A 21194-nucleotide genomic window follows, 5' to 3' on the forward strand; every position below is an offset into this window, starting at 1 on the left:
AAATATTTGTCCACAACTTAAGAGACATGTTTTTGCTGCCATTTGGTTAGGAGACTTTTTCCTTTTACGCCAAGGTTTGACATTGATGAGATTGTGCATTTGAAATGATGCTGCATGTTACAAAAGTTATAGTTGCAGAGCAATAGTTGCAATGCAAATTGGCATTTCTATTGTAATTTTCATTGGAGGCGTCTACTGTGACTTCAGATGATTCATGAACAGAGTTTTTGGCTTAATTGGCTATGCCCATCGACATATAGCCTATAGCAGTAGTGGGTGTATTGATATGTTTGTAATAACAGATGTGCAATGAAGTAATGCAGTAGCCAGTCTCCTACCACCAGTATCATCTGACTGGGATGACAGTTAGCATTTACCACATAACCCCTGGTATGGGACTTGACAGAGTTGTCTCCAAGGAGATGTTTTCCCTCCGATCCTCTTACAGTGGAATCCAGCATCATGGGGCTTATGGAGCTGAAAGCAATCTGGATCTGTAGCATCAATGGTGTTGTTGTTGTTTTACATTGATGGATATGTTATTTTAATTAGTTTGAATTCATTTTAAAGTCATAATATGTGCCAAGTTCACAAATATTTGTAGTCTTTGTAGCCGCTATGAGATGTTCATTGTATCACTTTTTCTGGTTTTTGGGTTCTGGCATATCTTGCTCAGGTAAAGTGTATTTAAAATGTAGTATCAAATGTTTCAGAAAGATTTTGCTGACATCAGAGCACATCATTATTACTCCTACTTTCATGGTTGTTGCTAATTGTGTTTCCATCTATGTTGCAAACACTGTGTTGATTTTGTCAAAGGATTTGGTTGAAGTCCACTGAAGTATTGAAATCCTGTTGTAAGTATATGGTGCTCTGTAGTATTTGTAGCCACTATGAGAAATTCAATCTGTGACTTTCCTGGTCCTTCAGGATTTTGCTCGTGCCAAAATGAGTTACCACTGAATGGACCTCTGAATGGAGCAGTAGGAGAGAATGTGACGTTCATGTTCATTAAACCACCATCTGCAACACCTCGGGGAATCACCTGGCGTTTTAAAGGAAATAGAGAGATTCAAGTCTTCAATTCAATTGGCAATGAAGAGGATCCACATGCTGATTATAAAGACAGAATCTCTGTGGACAAAACCACCGCTTCACTGGAGCTCAGGGACCTGACTCTGAATGACACTGGGGAGTACAATGTGAGAATCACCTTCATCAGTGGTGGTGTAGAGAGCCAGGGAGACACATCACTGAAAGTGTTTGGTATGTACTTTTTATGAATAGTATTAAAATCATGTTACATAAGATGTAGTATTAGGTTATTTGTGAATGGGACACAGAGATGCTATGGTGCTACAAATGGGCCAGGAAACTTAAGCACAGTACAGTAAGCACTCCTTGTGTTAAAAAAAGCGACATGTGTAGTGATAAAATGTGCTTTATTGTCTTAACTTCCCTATCTTCATTCTACCATTACATATAGCCACTATAAACTAGTATTATTAAGACTCCAAATCTCAAGACTCTTCTACATTCTCAACTCTCAACTTTACTACTTAAATTAATATATTTTGTAATCTTAATATCTTTTGTGCTTTTGTAAGTCTCTATGTATTGTTGCAGAGTATTTCATTCTAGTTCATAAGAAGAAGAATTACTCTGGGGAAAATGCAGAACATACTGTATTATACTCTGATTTATAAAGATTATAAGTGTTGTATTTCTACAGTGACAGCATCACGATATTTTCTCAATTCATTTTATTTTATTGAATACTTTCTACCTTCACTAACACTAATACTATAATGTTACACTTAATACACTAATACTACAATGTTAGACTTAAGCTAGTAATGTATAGTGTGGTGAAGTGGGAGATCTGTATACTCCCATGTGATTGAATGCTGGCTATTGAACAGAACAGGTTAACAGCTGTTATAGTTAACATAGTCTCTAGCCGTGTTATTCCCCATGCACTGTGCATCCATAGCACTTGATGCCTATGCTATTATTATCACTTACGCATGCACACAGTCTTTGGTGGCTGGCTGATCAATAGGATCGTACAAGAAACAATATTTTGGCTTTGTGAGGCCCTACTGTAGTGAAGAGGGTAATGACATTTTCCATTTCTTTTTTTGTCATTCCCCCTACACTGACATGCCTGATCTGTTGTCACTAAGTATTCTGGTAACCTCTGAAATTGCTAATTAAGCACTGGTGGCAAGTGCGTTATCCAGATTTCCATGGAGTATCAAAAGTATAAAACTTTAAATTAAATACGTGCTAGCCTCTTATCTTCTGATTGCTAACGCCACAATTGTTTATCCTAACCTCAACCTCTTCAGAGGTACTTCCTGGGTGCCGTTTATGTGAACTGAAATTGAAATTGACGGGACTCCGCATTAGAAACAGTATAGGCCATACCCCATATATCCATTGATTAGTATCAGCCCAACGGCTTTGCCTACCAATGACCAAAGGAAATGCACTTTCAGCATTAACATGACAATAAATGGATTTTCTTCCTCTTTTGAAGATGCACACTGTAAAAAGGTTCTACTTCAGCTGATTTTCACTGACAGCTGACACTGTTACAGGATGGCGCCCCTCTCTTTATGTTGTAAAGATGCATGACAACAATCAAGGATAATATGAGTTGGCTCTCGGCTTTATTTCCTTTTTCATCATAAATTCAACATAGACAATCTGCGCTGTTTGAACACAATACCCTAATCTCAAGTTTTATTGTAATGGTATTTGCTATACTTTACTTCTGTCATTTCAGTTCTGTTGATACGAAGGCCCGTAAGGGGACAGGGGGGGGGGGGTTGGACTGTTTCTTTCTCAAATGCAGGGGACAGTTTCTGGTGCACATCAGAAGCTTTAATGATGTCCCTCGGGGGCTGACTGTGTTCCTGACTAAATGTACAATTCTGCACATAACTGATATTTCTTTGAGACATAACATTGGTCAAAACAGGAAGTTATATATTTTAGGTGGATTAAACAGTGGTGGGGGGGTGTTTCCCAAGAGCTTCAATCTCTAACTCATTTAGTTAGTGCTGATAGGAATCTATTGTTCCATGATTTGGTCCAGCTATGCTAAGAATTGTCCATGCTGTATTTAACCTCCAGAGGAAATCTCCAATGTGACAGCAGAGGCCAATCAGAATGAGTTGGTGGAGTTCAACAGCTCTGTCATCCTCACATGCTCCGCCTCTGGCTCCTCCCCCTCATTTCGTTGGTTTAACAGGAGTGCTGATGTCACAGGAAGTGACAGCAAGACCCTCACTGTATTGAATGTGACTAGATATGATACTGGGCCATTCCAGTGTGAAGCATCCAATGCTATCAGTGCCCAAATGAGCCCCAAGGTCAACCTGACCATTGCCTGTAAGTGCATGATTCATTAAAATACATATTTAAATATTAGTAATTGTTTTAGACATATGCATGCATACTTGTATGCTGACACACTTTGCTCTTCACTGGGAGATTTAATTGTATTCATGCTAAGAGTGACTAACATTTCAGGCTAATGCTAACATGATGCAGACACAATTACAAAACCCCAAACCATCCAGAAACATCCCAAGCTGTTGAGTGTTTTGATGCACGAGGGCAGGGTCTCATTTGTGCATAGAAGCTGTCAATTAATCCACTAAAATTTAACTGAAGTTAATCCAGTAAAGTTAAAGTTCATCACAAATTGACCATGATAATCATCCCTTGTGAAAGACATTGCTTATGGTGTCTTTTTTTTGTTTTCTTTTCCCAATTACTGTTGTTCCATCTGCACATCTAGTTTTTTGCTCCCATTCACGGCTCTAAAACCGTGTAAGACTGTAATGCCTTTTGTCTTTGAGAAAAACACAAATATTAGCATTGTTTCTACAAAATATTGAAGGGAACACAGTCTGTCATGCATTGAAAACAAAACGGATGATTCAGTCATAAACTGAATTGAATGTTGTGCTTTTCATTTTGTGTTGTGTTGTGATTTTCACACGTTTGTGTTTTTCACGGACAAAAGGCATTGCGGTGTTACATGGTTTCATAATAATTTCATGCATTTGGGTACCATAGACTGCATTCTGTACACAAAATAAGGTCTGTTACACTTGACACATAGTAACAGGCCCAAAAATTTCACATTCCACAACCATTCCGTGAAACGTCAAATCAGTAAAATTGTCTCTGGTTGATAGTTGCAATCCACAATGTAGAAAATATGCCTTTTTTCATCACCAAAACAGAGCATTCAAAGCTTAAGCCCGTTGTCAGCATAGTCATGCCTTATTTTGACAAGCATGTAGTACCCAGAAGAGCACAGTTACCACAGCCATAAATGTATAGTTGTATACTTATATCATATATAGTATATACTAGTGTATGGTATACTATATCAAGCTATTGAAAACACGTATCAGCCTATACCATCCAAGGAATCAGCATTTTTCAATTGGAGCAAATACTCCTCCCAGTGAGCTAAGTGTGAAGGCAACTGTAAATATATAAACCATATTAAAATGATAATGAATGTAATACTACTAGTACTATTTAATTACAGATGGCCCAGATAGTGCAGTAGTAACAGTGAAACCTCCAGCCTCATTCTACAGCTCAGGCTCTGACATCACCCTGTCCTGCTCTTCTGAGTCCAAGCCTGCTGCCCAGTTCCAGTGGGCTCTGAGTGGAACCCTGCTGGGTAGAGAGGGACCAGAACTCAGACTGGAGAACGTTCAGGCCAATCAGAGCGGTGCCTACAGCTGCCGGGCCTATAATAGTAAAACCCATAGGTCTAAAACCTCATCACCATCAACAATCACTGTGCTTGGTAAGCCCAAAGAAGAGTCATTCAACTGGCATCTTCTGACAAAGAGACAGAGAGAGATGTGAGCTGTGTGAGAGAGAAATGATGATAAATCTTCAACATTATATCTGTCACATGTTGCCTCCTACATCTCTGTCCATTTTGCCTTCAAACATCTCCAATAGTTGCTGTCAATCTCAATCTCTGTTGTTTATCACATGCCAGTCTAACCTGAACTGAGGAGTATCATAAGATTCCTCTGATGCACATGGGGATATACGTGTTTTCACATAGTTCCTTTAAATCAACCAAACATATCTGTTGAACTGGACCTGTCACCAACAGCAGATCATGTCAGTGCTTTTGGAGTGCACAATGCTTTTAGGTTTCATTTCCAGGTCTAGCAGCAAAACTAAATTTATTTTCACACATCAGAGCCTTTAGTGGTCAGTTCTCTGGTTAAGACCACCAACGCCTGATGTTTAGTCTCCTGTGTATTCCTATGGTAGGGCAACAAAAGGTTTTTGGTATGGAAGGTCCAGGTATTTAACATATTTAACATATGTGTGTAGGGTATCTGTCTGTCTCCTCATGTACGGTGCTGTTAAGAAAATCACCTCTCATCTCTAAAGTGATTCATTATCTTTATCTCTCCATTCTCTCCCATTAGACACCACATCTGTTTTTACCACTTTCCTCTCCATTTCTCATGCCTCAGTCTTACTTTGTCACACAGTTCACTCTGTACCTCTGCCCCTGCCAAATGTTTCACAGAGCTGTTAAAGTTGAATAGGTAAACTATTAATCCTCTTGTATCTTATCAATATATTATACCAGTAAGAAGCAATTTTCCTGTTCAAAGGTAATTTCTGCTGTTGATTAATAGCTTGATTATCAGATACCAGAGTTTCAATAACGTGACATTGCTATAATCATTTTTAAATGACCAATTAGCATCTCTTAATGCAAATGCACTAGATGAAGGGACTTTACTGCCAGAACTGAAGGGATGGGCTGTACTGGTTTAGCTGTTGAGTTTTCCATCAGCTATATTCCATTTGCATTGCTGGCAATACCCATGAATATGAATCCACAGTTTGAACAGGTACATCTCCTTGTGTCCGACCTGAGGCTGCAACAACCCGTACTGAGTTTAGAAATTGGACTGATATTGCACATGGCCTCTAGAATGTTCAGGAAAATATAAAAGTTTGTCTTGTGAAGTTATATATTGAGGAACAGATTGATTTTAGTTATGTGGTTCTCTTTTATTTTTGTACCATAATGAATGAATACTCAGTTGTATGTTGTACTCACAATATATTATGGTATTCAAGATATTACTGTCTATTTTCACACCGTCCATTAACATGACTTATAACTAGAGTGTGTATTAGCTTGGAGAACTAGCATGTCTTCTCATAAATGCAATCCTTCTAAAAGCATTATTTCAAACAAACCACAAGGCAAGAAGTCTCTGCATGTGTGGTTTGATGTAAATTTAAACTCAAACTATTTAAACCTGTTAGTCATTTACTTCTGTTCCCTTCTTTCCACTTGACACAGAGAGAATCTCTGGTGCTGCCATGACAATCACTGGGGACAACCTGATAGCAGGTGAGAGTTCTGTCAACTTAACCTGCGATGCACAGGGCACCATCATCACCAGAGAGTGGAGAAAGGATGGCAATCCTCTGCATGGAGTTAACATCGATGAGCTCAACAGAACAGTTTCCATCAGCCCAGTACAGAAAGAAGACAATGGAAACTACACATGTCAAGTCAGCAACCCTTTCAGCTCTGAGACAGCCTCTGATGGACTGATTGTGAACTGTGAGTTCAGCATGTTCTGGACTGATTCAAGCTATTACACGTGTATTAAAGTTGGCTGAAATGTGTTTTGTTACTGGCTAATATCTGTGGTTACAGATGGACCAGAGAAAGTAAACATTATGGGAGAAGGAGCCATAGAGATCGGTAGTCCAGTTCATTTGACCTGTACTGCTGAGTCCGTCCCTGAGAGCACCTACACATGGGCATTTAATGGGAGAGGAACAAGTGTGACTGGAGCTTCATTCATCAAAGAGCCAAGTGAATATGAAGACAGTGGAACCTACACCTGCACTGCTTGGAACAGCATCACCAAACTCAGTGGCAAAGCGGATTTTGATGTGTCAGTCACAGGTACGCACTGTAAGGGCCTCTCTGAGGCATGTGGTCAGAATGAGACCAATCAGACAGACAATGCAGTTTTTGAACTGTCTGTCAAAGGTAATACATTTTGAAGAGGCCTGGGGTGTTTATCAGAATGCTATGATATATTAGTTTTTCATGATAATTATGTGCATGAAAAAATATTTGTCCATGAATACATCCACAAATAACACCCATAACAGAATGCCCCAAGTAACTTGTTTTACAGAAAGTGATTTTAGCTTCCTGACTACTAACATGTCTCTTTTGCACAAGGTTGCAGGTTCAATCCTATTGTGGAATTTTGCTTCACAATGCAATTAGCACTGGTTTCTGAGACACAGACTGGAAGAGATGTTTAGGAGGGTTAGTTCATCTGGTTTCTGTGACACAGACTGGAAGAGATGTTTAGGAGGGTTAGTTCATCTGGTTTCTGAGACGGACTGGAAGAGATGTTTAGGAGGGTTAGTTCATCGCCAGCCAGATGGGCAAAACCATGAGTCAGACCAGACACAGGATGATGAACCTTTTGAAACCATTTTTTACAGAACTTTTTCCTTGCTGTCCCTACATTTCTGTCTCTCTGTACCTGGGAGAATGAAATAGGGGCCAGTACCAGGTCATATACATATACAGCTCCGGAAAAAATTAAGAGACCACTTATAAATGGTCAGTTTCTCTGGTTTTACTAGTTATTGGTATATGTTAAAGTAAAATGAACATTTTTGTTTTATTTTATAAACTACTGACAACATTTCTACCAAATTTCAAATAAATATATTGTCATTTAGAGCATTTATTTGCAGAAAAATGACAACTGGTCAAAATAACAAAAGAAGATGCAGTGTTTTCAGATCTCGAATAATGCAAAGAAAACAAGTTAATATTTATTTTTAAACAACACAATACTAATTTTTTAACTTAGGAAGAGTTCAGAAATATTTGGTGGAATAACCTTGATTTACAGTCACAGCTTTCATGTGTCTAGGCATGCTCTCCACCAGTCTTTCACATTGCCGTTGGGTGACTTTATGCCACAAAAATACAAGCAGCTCGGCTTTGTTTGATGGCTTGTGACCATCCATCTTCCTCTTGATCACATTCCAGAGATTTTTAATGGGATTCAGGTCTGGGAATTGGGCTGGCCATGACAGGGTCCTGATGGGGTGGTCCTTCATCCACACCTTCACTGACCTGGCTGTGTGGTATGGAGCATTGTCCTGCTGGAAAAAACACTCCTCAGAGTTGGGGAACATTGTGAGAGCAAAAGGAAGCAAGTTTTTCTTCCAGGACAACTTTGTACTTAGCCTGGCTGAGGTTTGCAAAAGACCTTAAGGATTGAACCAAAGAGGACTGGATGTCATCTTCTAATGTCATCTTATCTGATGAGTCCAATTTTCAGCTTTGCCCAACACATTGGTCGTCTGATGGTTAGACAGAGACCTGGAGAGGCCTACAAGCCACAGTGTCTTGCACGTACTGTGAAATTTGGTGGAGGATCGGTGATGATCTGGGGGTGCTTCAGCAAGGCTGGAATCGGGCAGATTTGTCTTTGTGAAGGACGCATGAATCAAGCCAGGTACAAAGTTGTCCTGGAAGAAAACTTGCTTCCTTTTGCTCTGACAATGTTCCCCAACTCTGAGGAGTGTTTTTTCCAGAAGGACAATGCTCCATGCCACACAGCCAGATCAGTAAAGGTGTGGATGAAGGACCAAATAAATGCTCTAAATGACAATATTTGTATTTTAAATTTGGTAGAAATGTTGTCAGTAGTTTATAGAATGAAATAAGCATGTTAATTTTACTCTAACAGATACCAATAAATAGTAAAACCAGAAAAACTGATAATTTTGAAGTGGTCTCTTAATTTTTCCCGGAGCTGTATTTTCTTTACATTTACAGCTTGGAATGTGAGTGGAGGTAGACCTTCATGATGCACACTCTAACTCACTGAAATACATTTGAAATCAGTATTATGAATTCATTCAATTCATTCCTTTTGTAAACTTAAGATAATGTATAATAAGCAATGTATGCTTTTTGTCTCCTCAGCACTGGGGTCCCTTGGCGGACGAGGTGGATTGTCAGCTGGTGCTATAGCCGGAATAGTAATAATGATCATCATAGTGGTAGCAGCTGCGATTGGAATTTCCATCTTTCTATTGAAGAAAAAAGGGTGAGTTCTCTTTACCATTAACTTACACAGCCTGACCACCTGCAGTGTATAAAGTTAAATTGTATCTGAACTATGGTAGTGTATCGCTTGTCCATGACTCACAAAATCAGAACACTTCCATGCATGGAAATGATTACAGTTCCTCCTCATATTCAATCACCCTCTTTCGTAATGCTCTAAAATAAGCTTCAATTATGAGCAATTAGTAATATTAATTTTACAGTAATTGATATCAGCAAACCACAGGCTTTAGTTCACACTAAGAAATCAAAGTACAGGAATGGACCTGAAAAGGTACAAGTGTTTTGTTGCTCCAGCTGTACTCTATCAGGGTAGGCCTACAAGCACTTGTACCTTTATGTGACAAAAATGTACCTTTATGTCCTGGTACCAAAATGAACCCATTGGAAACCCATGTTGTTTCCATGCCTGAGATGCTGAAAGTCAACCAGGCAAAGTCAACTAGCAAAATTGAGCACAGCTAAAGTTAAGACTGAAGACATTACCAGTGGATCACATTAGCTGGTCCCTGCTAGCGTAGCTTAACCTTTCTCCCAGTGTGATCAATGATTTGCTGCATCATTTGCCTGTACTTTAAGCTTGTTAAAAGTACAACTTTGTACCCTTTGCTCTCAGCAATGATTTTGTACCTTTCCAATGATTTTGGTCCGCATATATCACCAAGGACTATTTCCGTACCTTACCTGGTACTTTTCTGACAACTGTACTTTTAGATACAGAAATTATACCTCTATTTCTCTGTGTGTATAAATAAATCACAGTTCATGTTAAAGGTACATGTTTTTATGAAGGTTTTTATGTAGGCATGTTTTTGTAGGTAACCTGTTTTTACTACCACCCCAAATTCATGTTGATGGCATATGGTAATGTGAAGGACAGATAAACACATCTGTCACTCCAACTACCTGGTCTGGCTAGAAGTCAGCTGTCACGGAGCTGTGGAGTGTGTAAAACCTCACTTCTTAAAACACTAGCTAGCAGACACCTGAGCACTTGAATGGGAATTATGTGGATGATCTTTGACTTAGGTGTCATTTTTACTCTCCATAGGAAACTGGGCCTTCCAATGGGTCGACAAGGTAAGAATAAGTTTTCTGTGTGTGTGTGTGGGTGTGTGTGTGTGTGTGTGTGTATGTGTCTGTAAGGGGCGAGTGAGAAAGAGAGGGAGACTGATGTTATATAAATGCCACTGTTTTACTTGATTGTTTTTTATCCCTGTCTCACACAGCACCTCAACAAAATAATGCTTCAACGGTGAGTACAAACTACATTCTTTATCCACATTCTTTTTAATTGATCTTTGACTGCAAACAACAGATAGCATTGCACTTGTCTTATCAGTGTCATGAGTTCCCGTCAGTCTCTTCTTCCTGGTACACCACGCCATTTTACCATCAATGTCATCATGACTACTTTCACAGAAACTTCCGCATACAGGCCAAAGCCGTTCCAGGCAGGGGTAATAGGCAATATTACTGTAAGTTTAAAAGGACATTGCACCATAGCAGTATAGATGGAAGACAAGATATAGGTGGTTGGTTTGTAAAGTGCAGTTCATTGAGTTGAGTTGACTCACCTGTGGGGGGTTCACAGAGTAAGATATTACAAAATAATGAAAGAACTCAGTTCATACAGGATAACAGCAATATTCAGTTCCATCAATGATGTCACTGAAAGGATACATTTTGAGCCCCATGTCAGTGGAATCGCTCAGTACCCTTGTCCTGTCATTTTATAAGATAAATTATATTAATTGTGTTTTAGTAATTCATTATTATCTTGTATGAATAATAACAAATACAAAAGCTTCTTTGTTTCTCATTTACTTGACTTTAGGAACTTGACTATGCAGATATCAGGCACTTTCAGAAAAGAAATGGGCAGAAGGATGATCTGGGAAATGGAGGAGATGGAGTAGCCGGGGCAACGGTATATGCAGCAGTCAAACTCCCCAGGTCTACTGGTCCCAACCCAGGCCAGGTGTGATGACTGCCTTGTAGAACATGACATTGCATTTTTTACATTTGAAGCCATTTCAAGAATATCTTTATCCCTGTGTCTGTGTCTGTGTCTGTGTCTGTGTTAAATTGTGATCAAATATGTACATTTAAAAAGCTATTTTTTTTTTATTATGAACGTTGTTGTCATGCATGTTTCTCCATTTACAGACTAGCGTAGCGTTGCCGCGGGCAGGGCTGGGAAATGGAGTAAATGTTGGAGATCAGAACACAGAGCTGCAGTATTCTACCATCAAACATCCCTCCTCTTCCACATCTGGTCCCCAAGCTCACAGGCCCAAAGGCCAGGTCAGTGGCAGGTTATAAAATTGTTTATAATTATTCATTTTAGCATGACGCGTATTTGTACATATTTTTTGTATATATTTTTTTCACAAGGAAATACTCGTAAAGCTGTCACATTTATAGTGTGTATTGTAGGTGAAATTGGTACCAGCCTCACATGGGAGTACCAGACTATGTAGGTAACTTACCCTGTGAGCAGGAGCCGGGTGAATGTGGGTGCAATTGTGTGTAAATTGTGATACCGTCTTTGCGAGGGCCACCAAGACACACTGGTGCTGTCCTTGCAACAGCAACAATATGTTGGTAGTCTCACCCGATTGGACAGGCATCAACCATTCAACACAAAGGCAGGTCAATTAAGTTGAACACCTAGGGGGCGCCACACAAAGTGTAGTGTCCTCCACGTGGTCAAAATAATGATAATCCACAAATCAGTCTCGTTAAATATATCAGTCTCATAAAATATATTATACTATCAATAACTACAACCAAAGTTACCTTACTAATAGTATGGTTGAAGGTCATTAGAATTCTGAATAGAAGAGGTTGGCAACGTCCATTCTTGTGTAACATTAAATAAACCAGCGTATATAAATCAAAGTATTTATTTACACAATGATAAGAAAATAACACACAATATGTAATCTAGCTAAATGTAACTAACCAATGAATTGAGGGAATAGGGGATATGTGTGTGAGCTTGTGAGCTCGGGGTTGCGCTGTTAGGAGCGCGCCAGAAAGAATGTGTGTGTGTGTTCCTTTGTCTGATCACCGTAGTTCCGCGTGCATGTGTGTGCACGTACGCGAACATACATGTGATGTGAACAAGGACGAGCCTATATGCAGCGCGAAGTTCGAGTATTCTCTTCGCGTGTGAGGCTATGTGAAGGCCAATGTATGTGTAATCGTGCGCGATTAAGATGCCATGTTAGGAAAGAGGGAAATGGTTAGTGATGCATGCAAGACCCGATGTGTCTGAGAAGCAATCCTAACGATAACCCTTAGATGGTGTGGCGAAGCCAACTACCAGCTAACAATGAACATATATATATACAGTTACGTTCAGTAAACAAAACATATGAAACACATGAACAATGGCATGTAAACTAGGGTGACCAGATTTGAGTTTGTGAAAAAGAGGACACTTTGTCGCGGGACCCCGCCCCCTCAATGGAGTTTTTGGACATCTTTTTCACATGCATATGACCCCGCCCCCTCCCCCGCCACGAAGTTTTGACATCTTTTCCACATGCAGATGTCATGTACTATTGTAAACAGGGCTGTAGTGGTAAAATTAGAGGTGGGTAAACTATGAATTTTGTGATCAGACAGACCTCGACGCGAAGCAACGCAACACAAAGCCTCGCGACTCTGTAAGGCTGTCCTGGCTATATTCCATTATGTTATCAGTTAAAGTCATATTAAATCAATGACAGTGAATAAATGTGTTTGTAGTTTATTCAATTTCAAGAAAACAGTAAAGAAAAGTGTGTGTAGGCCTCACAACAATGAAGGGGGTGGAGGGGAAGACAAAAGAAAGGACCTCTATAGGACCTAAAAAAAATGTAAGGCCTCTGGAAACAGGCCCTGGGTGTTAAAGCTGAAAAGTATAATATAAAAAGAAATCATGCTGCAATTAAACACTTCCCCTGTTCTTTAACCATTGGTGAAACCTCCAATGTCAACACAACACAACAACACAATTGCTATATTAAGATGTACGGGCAGGGGAGACTGTGCCTCATCTCAGATTGCGCAATCCCTCACAAACTGGGTTGAGCGCATGCGTAGAACCTTCTTAGTATTGCTGATCTGACATGAGGGGAGGCAAACAGTACCTCTGCCTCACCGGTCGGGTTTATGCTTGTTCTGCTGTTTCTTTTCTGCTACACTTATATTTGACCTTGACCGCGAAAATGGAAGATTCTATAGCTAAGCTAAAACATTTAACTTAGCAATTCACCTAGCTATGTCTAACTGGTTTGCAAAGAATCTGTCTACAATGTTCAATGAATTAGCCTAATCTACAGCGATATGCGTGAGGATAATTACTCATGCATCTTCAATTGCTGAAATAATTCACGTTTTATTAGGCCTATTTAGATGGCACCGGGAAGGCTGGCTTGTTACCTCCATCATCGTATTTGCAAGCACGTTATTAATAGAGTTTGTCCCTGTCTTAATGCGATGTTGTCCAAACCAAAACAACGTTTAAAAACGTGAATTGATCTTCTTCAGTCTTACTTTGTACTTGAGGCCTTTTGCGGGCATCTGTGGGAGTGGGAGCACTGATGGTCTTTTCAAAAATCGCCTGATATCCATGGCTAATTAATCCATTCCGAACTGGTAGGCAGGCAGGCTAATCCACAACGTGTATGTGTTTACATACTTCCTGGATCCTGATTGGTGTCGCTGCCGCAGCCAAGGCATCGATTGGAGGGTCACAGACCATAATACAGCGCAGATGAAAAGGATTCAGACTACAGCGTTCAACAATTTGAAATGTAGGTGTTTTAAAATGACACCAAATTTATTTCTGATTATTCCAACGGCAGAATACAAGGCCCAGGGAACTTTGAGGTGCGTAAACGGCACTTACAGGTGCGTAAACGATATTTAGAGGTGCGTAAACGCTATTTCCCAAATTCCAGAGGTGCGTAAACGGCGTTTACCCTCCACTACAGCCCTGATTGTAAACGATGCAACTAGTGGAGGCGGCAAGGTGCTCAGTGTTGCCAGATTGGAAATGGCGTAATGTATGAAAGGGTCAAAATTATCGTATTTGGAGGATAATTATCATATCTGGCAACACTGGGAAGGCGGTCGACCAATGACAGTTCGCGCTACAGTCAGAGCTCGCGCAAGAAGGTGGAACGTAAAGGAGATACCCTTTCCAAAACTTGTAAGGACGTAATAACTAGTTTGTGAAAGACCCAGACAAACACAAATATCTGAAGAGGCAAAATCCCGGACGATTTTGGAATCCCTGCCGGACGCATTTTTTAGGTCTCGAAAAGAGGACATGTCCGGGTAAAAGAGGACGTCTGGTCACCCTAATGTAAACAGTCTTATGCTTAGCCAGGTTGTGAATAGCTAGGATAGCTAAATGCCCAGTTAATGTCAGAGTTACCAGTCCTTTATGAAAAGAGTCGTGCTGGCGAGTCCGATGTTGAAACGGCAGAGAAGGGATGATGCCGTCCGTAAATGGAGAAAGTTGTCCTTGCTGTGATGTCTGTTTCCCTGCAGTTTAGGTCGGAGGATTTGATCGCTCAGAACGTTGCAGTCTGCCTTCTGTTCCCGTTGTGTGGAGTTAGCTAGCAGGTCTGTTGTTAGCTGCTTTCCTCTGCAATTTAGCTAGCAGGTCTAATGTTAGCTGCTTTCGCTAAATTTACTTCGTCTCACTGAGCAGTTCGTTGACTGAGAGATCTTAGGCGTGTGTCGGCCGTAAGACGTGAGAACAAAGAGAGTGGTTCCTCACCGGTTGACGGTGTGCTCCAAGCGTTGCTGGAGGTGAGGAGGGGTCAAGACGGTGCGCCTGGCTGGAAGGCCAGCGGAGAGAAAGAGAGCGAACATCTGGAAAAATGTTGCTTTTGTTCAAGCTAAAGGGGGCGTGGTTAAAGTCGCATAAGGTTGCCTTTTTATTACAGGTAAAGCTTGACGTAACTTCCGGGTGAAATCACACGCAAGTTACTGATTAAAGTGAAACACAATGGACCATTCCAGGTGTACCTACAGTATACAGTATGTATGTATATGAGTGTATATGTGTATACAGTATGTATCTATATGAGTGTATGTGTATAAAGTATGTGTGTATATGTGTGTATACAGTATGTGTGTATATGAGTGCATTTGGCTTCTAATCCTCCAAGCACCACCAGGGCCTATGCATCCATGTTTGCTGCCTATATTGTAATCTGTTAGGCTTGGATATACAGATGGGTTGCCACAGAGAGTTGCCCATCTGGGCTGCCCATAGTGTGCCCACTGGTCTTGCTACAATGCCCTTGTCTATATTACCCAATACAGATCCCTTTCAGCTCGGAATACTGCTCCTTTGCTGGAGGTCAACTGTGATCAGTGTATTCTAGAGGTGCTGTGATGATTGTGTTCTAGAGGTGCTATGATCATTGTGTTCTAGAGGTGCTGTGGTCATTGTGTTCTAGAGATGCTGTGGGATGAGAGAGGTCCAATGTGATCATTGTGTTCTAGAGGTGCTGTGATGATTGTGTTCTAGAGGTGCTGTGATCATTGTGTTCTAGAGGTGCTGTGGGATGAGAGAGGTCCACTGTGATCATTGTGTTCTAGAGGTGCTGTGGTCATTGTGTTCTAGAGGTGCTGTGGGATGAGAGAGGTCCAATGTGATCATTGTGTTCTAGAGGTGCTGTGATGATTGTGTTCTAGAGGTGCTGTGATCTAGAGCGTGTTCTAGAGGTGCTGTGGTCATTGTGTTCTAGAGGTGCTGTGATCAGCGTGTTCCAGAGGTGCTGTGATCAGGGTGTTCTAGAGGTGCTGTGATCATTGTGTTCTAGAGGTGCTGTGATCATTGTGTTCTAGAGGTGCTGTGGGATGAGACAGATTTATGTGGACTATTCCAGAAAAAGGAGCTGGTGTTCCTGTAGCTGAACTGATAAAGCAAAGTGGACAAAGTCATGGGTTCAATACCGAGGGACTGATGAAAAGTATATCTGTACAGCATTTCAAGTGGGTTTGGATGAAAGCATCAGCTAAATGACAACATGTCCAGTAAATGCTGTGGTAAGACTAGAGTGGCCCCAAATGGCTGATAGGTACTGGAAAACCACAATTTTATGGGCAATTAAATGATGATGCTGTGCCAAGGTGATGGGATTACAAGCTCTATAGACTTGTGTGCTCAGTGTCTGCTTCAGTTTCCTTTCCCTAAGTGACCAGATGTAACGTTCATTACATGATTTGCATTCATGATTACATGATTCTTCCTACAGGCTCCTGGACCACCCAACCAGGTACCAGATGTGACGTATGCTCAGGTGAAAAAGAAATGATCACCCTCTCTTACTCCCTTAGTGGGGTTTTCAAGCAGGCCCCTTCCTTCATCAGTGTTTTGTATATTAGGCCCACGACACCTCCAGAAGGCTAAACAGTGGTGTCTGGCATCCCAAATCCACCCCCCTCCATACTCATGATGGGGTAGAAAACAGCTTTCCACTTTCTTGGCTTCATCTAGTGTTGTTTGAGTATCAGTGGAAGATTTGAATTCTACATTTGGTTGTCATTCCTAAATACTCCACCGGTAACTGCCCCGGCAATTTGCTGCTTCTGTAGTTTAAAGGACACACACCTCCTTACACAGTAAGATGTTTGCCAGCAAGTCATTTATCTGAATCGTGTCTTTTGGCAGATTAATTCAGTTGTGTCACTTTGAAAATGGAAGCACGCAAGAACAGCTGGCCTGCTTCAAATTGTTCTGTATCCCTGTTTAATTTAATATTGACTGACTTGACCATTCAGATTGCTTTGCCTTAATGTTGTAGTCTGAATTCTTGCACTATATGTTTTAAAGTGAGAGTTAATTTTTATGAGGTGAATGAAGTGTCAGGTTGTCAAATTGTTTGCTACAATGTATTAGTGTGATTGAGTAAGCAGTAATTTGCCGCCACCATTAATTCCCATTCAAATGAATGGTAGAACATTCGCCTACTGTGACGTATTAGGCTACAGTACGTAGACCAATGGTAGCTGCCATAGCTGGCACACAAAGATTATAGAGCGCAGCAGTGGGGTAATATAACATGGCCGATAGCAACATAGAGCATTAGCGTTAATGTTTACATTTTAACATTTTAACCCACTTTATGGACACCTATCGGAAATATTTTTGAAATATATGAAGAAACCACCAATACTGTGGATTATTTACAGCCTACAGTTACGCTCCAGCTGAGTTTTTGCTTGTGTAACGTTAAATTCAGAGTTACTAGGTAATGTCTGCAATAACAAACCATTCATCAACACGCTAGAATAGATAATACTCAGTGCCAGCAAATAGCTAATGTTAGCTAATTTAATAACAAATGGCCATAGGGCACTAATGTCAGTTTGTGTCCACGTATCTGCTACTGGGGGTTAGGGCTGGGCATTTGCTGGGCAAGGGTTAGTGATCCTCTGCTGCCGTTGAGCAATCACAGTTTGCATTTGAGTGCCGAAATGCATCTCTAGTTGTGTAAAAAATAAAATTATATTTATTTTTATATGGGAAGATTGATTTAGAAGAAGATTTAGATATGCATGTGTTGGACCAATCGCAAACCTTTTGTGAATTTTGTCACTTAACTCCAGTTTATTATTTTTATTTTGTATGCATTTAATATGCATTAAGAATGCCTCAGGGATGCACTGTTTTTAGAGATGTACTGCAACTTGGTCTTTGAGACTGAATGTAAAGGTTTTGTTTTCCTCGTTTATCAGTGTCCTGTACTGTGCAAATGCTCTTGCTGCTGTTATGATGCTACCTTTCAACAATAAAATGGCTTTATTTTTTGCATCTCATAGACTTCATGTAGATTGTGATTAACAAACAACATTGATTCAATCATAAATTGGAATTATGTGCTAAAACAGTTCTCTGTTGACCATCTATCCCACCCTACACAGACATACACTGAAGGAAATCTACGTTAAATGAGTCAATCAAGTTCAGTATTGTGTACAGTACATTTATGTAATCTATAATACCACACAAATCTCTCAGCAAAGACCTGGTAACTGCATTTTTAGCAAGCAAAGGTGTAAACTCAACAGATGTTAACCTTACTGCCAGGTTCAATGTATTGGTGCTTGTTATGAACATGCAACATCCAAAGTGACATGAAGCATTACTGCCATTCAAAATGTCGTCCTTATTCCAGTCATATATATCCTTACCCAGCGTCTGGGCATGAGCAGTTAAGCAGTTAAGGAGTGTTTATTAGTCCTTTACTTTGGACAGTAGGAGAGATTTAAGCTATGGTAAAGAGGACAGCTTTAAAGTCTTGAAGAATATTCAGATGTAGTTTTTTAAAGCCTTTATTGTCATTGTATTGACATGCAATGGAATTTGGAGCGCTGCCCCTGTTGGTGCCACGAGGGACAACACATCACAACACAAAAATAGTGTTTGTGTATTAGTGTTTTTTTGTGTGTTTTAGTGTTTCATTTCAGTATTAGCTATGGTCATGTCAATACAGTTTGGACATGCACCTGAAACAAATATGCTTTACATACTCAATCAGTCGTTGGTAAAGATCTTCCTGTACAGTTAATGGTTTCGTAACCCTTCCTGTGCAGGGTTCCTGTGCAAGTTTCTCACCATCCTTCCTTATTTGTGAAATGTGAACCTGAAGCGTAACTTCATCTCATCTATTTCTCTCAGTATTTGCAACTCTGCAAAAGGAAACAGGTGACAGTGAGAGTACGAGTTTTGGCGGCGTACCCACACTACAAGGTTTGCACCAACTGCAACACTGTTGCCCACATACACACAGGCACTGCACTGCGGTTCACTTTTGAAAACAGGAAGTGTGCCCACCCCCAGCCAAACCTCAGGGGTATTTAGAATAACAGAACACCGTAGCAGGTGTGGCATGTTTAAATAATTCAGCTCATAAATGACAATTGAATGTTTACTAACATGTCTCCACTGAAAAACCATGGAAACCACTTGCCTCAGTGAGAGAGAATTGGTAAGAACCGATCCCCTCCCCCGTCAGAGACCGATGTGGATGGAACACAGGGGCTGTTATCATGTTCATGTCTCAAAGTTCTGCGGGTTCCTTGGTACTTATGACAAGATAAAAGAGACAGCAGACAACATGGCGTTTAACAGAAAGACATTTCACAAGGCTTTGCGTTGTCTTTTTCATCACTTGAATGCACATGACTTAACTGCAGAAATGGCAGAAGACCTATTTCATATCAGACAATAAAAAGCTCAGTTTCAGTTGACTATGGGTCAGTGACAGACTGTTTGTGTCTGGCGGGGGAACTGCAAGAACAGGGCCAGTCTGCCGTTCCAATGACATTAGATCATGATTTCAGGTGAATAATTGAACTGAAAGGGTATTGACACAGTGAGCACCTCTGAACTGTCTGCCAGTAAATGTTTGACTAAACAAATAACGACTGAAAGGGGGAAGAGTACAAAGGTGGATCATATAATGTGAAAGACACCGAGAGACAGTTTTATTCCCGTCATAAACATCTATCTGTATAGCACACTGTTTTGGTCACCACTGGTCTTTGTAGGTGAATAAGGAAATAAAAATCCCTATTGAAACTTGTGGGTGAGAGAGGAATACGGGGAAAGAGTGACGTCCCTTCAGTAATGCAGCTGGTACCTTTAGACCATTGTTTAACAGTCTGTCATTCTCACATAATAACCACTCAGTGAGATCTATACTGGATGAGTGATTCGTTTTGTCTGGCAAGTAATGCTACACAGTCCTCTTCTGTGCAGGTGCTATAGTATTTGTCCTTACTAGTTTCACACAGGCACTAGGACCCAGGAGAGAGAAATAAGACACATGAAAATAAAGACAGAAATAAGACAGCCAACCTGGCTTGCATTGTTTTATAATCCATCATTATGTGTCCATCCATTCTCTACCAAATGTACTTTTTTCAAATGTACTTTTTACTAGAAGTGTATTTGCTATACACCTTTTGACCTCATCTCAACCACGTACTGACAAATGAAGGTGCAATGTGACAGGACATTATGACATGTAGATCCATTATGACATGTAGATCCATGTTACGCACACAAAGGAAGTTTCTCATTTTCGGGAAGTTGGCGATGAATTATATCACATTAGAACAATTCATTGCCAACTTCCAAAAAATTAGATATGTTTGACATTTGACATCACTTTTTCTCTGTTCTCTTCTCTCTCTCTCTCTCTCTCTTCTGCTCTCTCTCTCTCTCTCTCTCTCTCTCTCTCTCTCTTCTGCTCTCTCTCTATCTCTCTCTCTCTCTCTGTGTCTGTGTGTGTGTCGGTGTGTCTGTGTGTGGACTGTGGAGTGGAGTGCCACCATCTGACGTGTGTTAGTCATTGCACCCCTAATAGCACTCAAGAGTCTCTACAACAGAAACTCAAACAAATAAAAATACCTTTGAATTGACATTGCATCAGCGTAGAGGTATGTGCCTCTAGATCTAAGATAGCTTAGCTCAATTTACATCAGAGCGCTGGTGCACTTATGTGGGTTTTACTAGCATAATGCTGCAGTTGAATGTAGATGAATATCTTACAAAAATCCATCACATACGAAACCAAACAGGCCTTATGCCGCAATGAGGAGACGCTCACTTTAAAAGTAAACAGTGAAAAGACGTCAGAGGTGTTCTCATGTAAACATTTAGAGGGCTAATTAAAACTTGGATGAGATGTTTTGGGTGGGCTACTTTTACTAAGTGCATTTGAGGGGAGAGATTTATGAAACGACAGATTACACATCTAGATGTTCTACATTCATCAGGAATGTCAGCATACTGTTTAGAGATTATACACACTACTGCCATGGTTCACATACCTGGGACTGTCTTGAAACTATTAAAAGCTACACTGAAGAATGGTGCTCTCCCAGGAAAAGACTGCAGGCCCTAGAACAGGCCGATCTCCTGGGGAAAAACAACAGGCCCTAGAAGAATGGCCAATCACAT

General features: G+C 40.5%; 1 protein-coding gene across 1 annotated transcript; it reads left to right on the forward strand.

Annotated features, from left to right (window-relative positions):
• The first annotated feature begins 1004 nt into the window (after positions 1 to 1004).
• Positions 1005 to 17715, forward strand: LOC116222345 (carcinoembryonic antigen-related cell adhesion molecule 1-like). Its single transcript, XM_031576022.2, has 11 exons — positions 1005 to 1266; positions 3142 to 3399; positions 4577 to 4843; positions 6386 to 6652; positions 6749 to 7090; positions 9065 to 9188; positions 10260 to 10288; positions 10438 to 10463; positions 11046 to 11189; positions 11378 to 11515; positions 16480 to 17715. Exons 1-11 carry the CDS (start codon positions 1005 to 1007, stop codon positions 16537 to 16539), a joined length of 1917 nt encoding a protein of 638 aa, XP_031431882.2. The 3' UTR covers positions 16540 to 17715.
• The last annotated feature ends 3479 nt before the right edge of the window (positions 17716 to 21194 follow it).

Source organism: Clupea harengus, chromosome 11 (genome assembly GCF_900700415.2).
Source record: "Clupea harengus chromosome 11, Ch_v2.0.2, whole genome shotgun sequence".
Lineage (NCBI taxonomy): Eukaryota > Metazoa > Chordata > Actinopteri > Clupeiformes > Clupeidae > Clupea > Clupea harengus.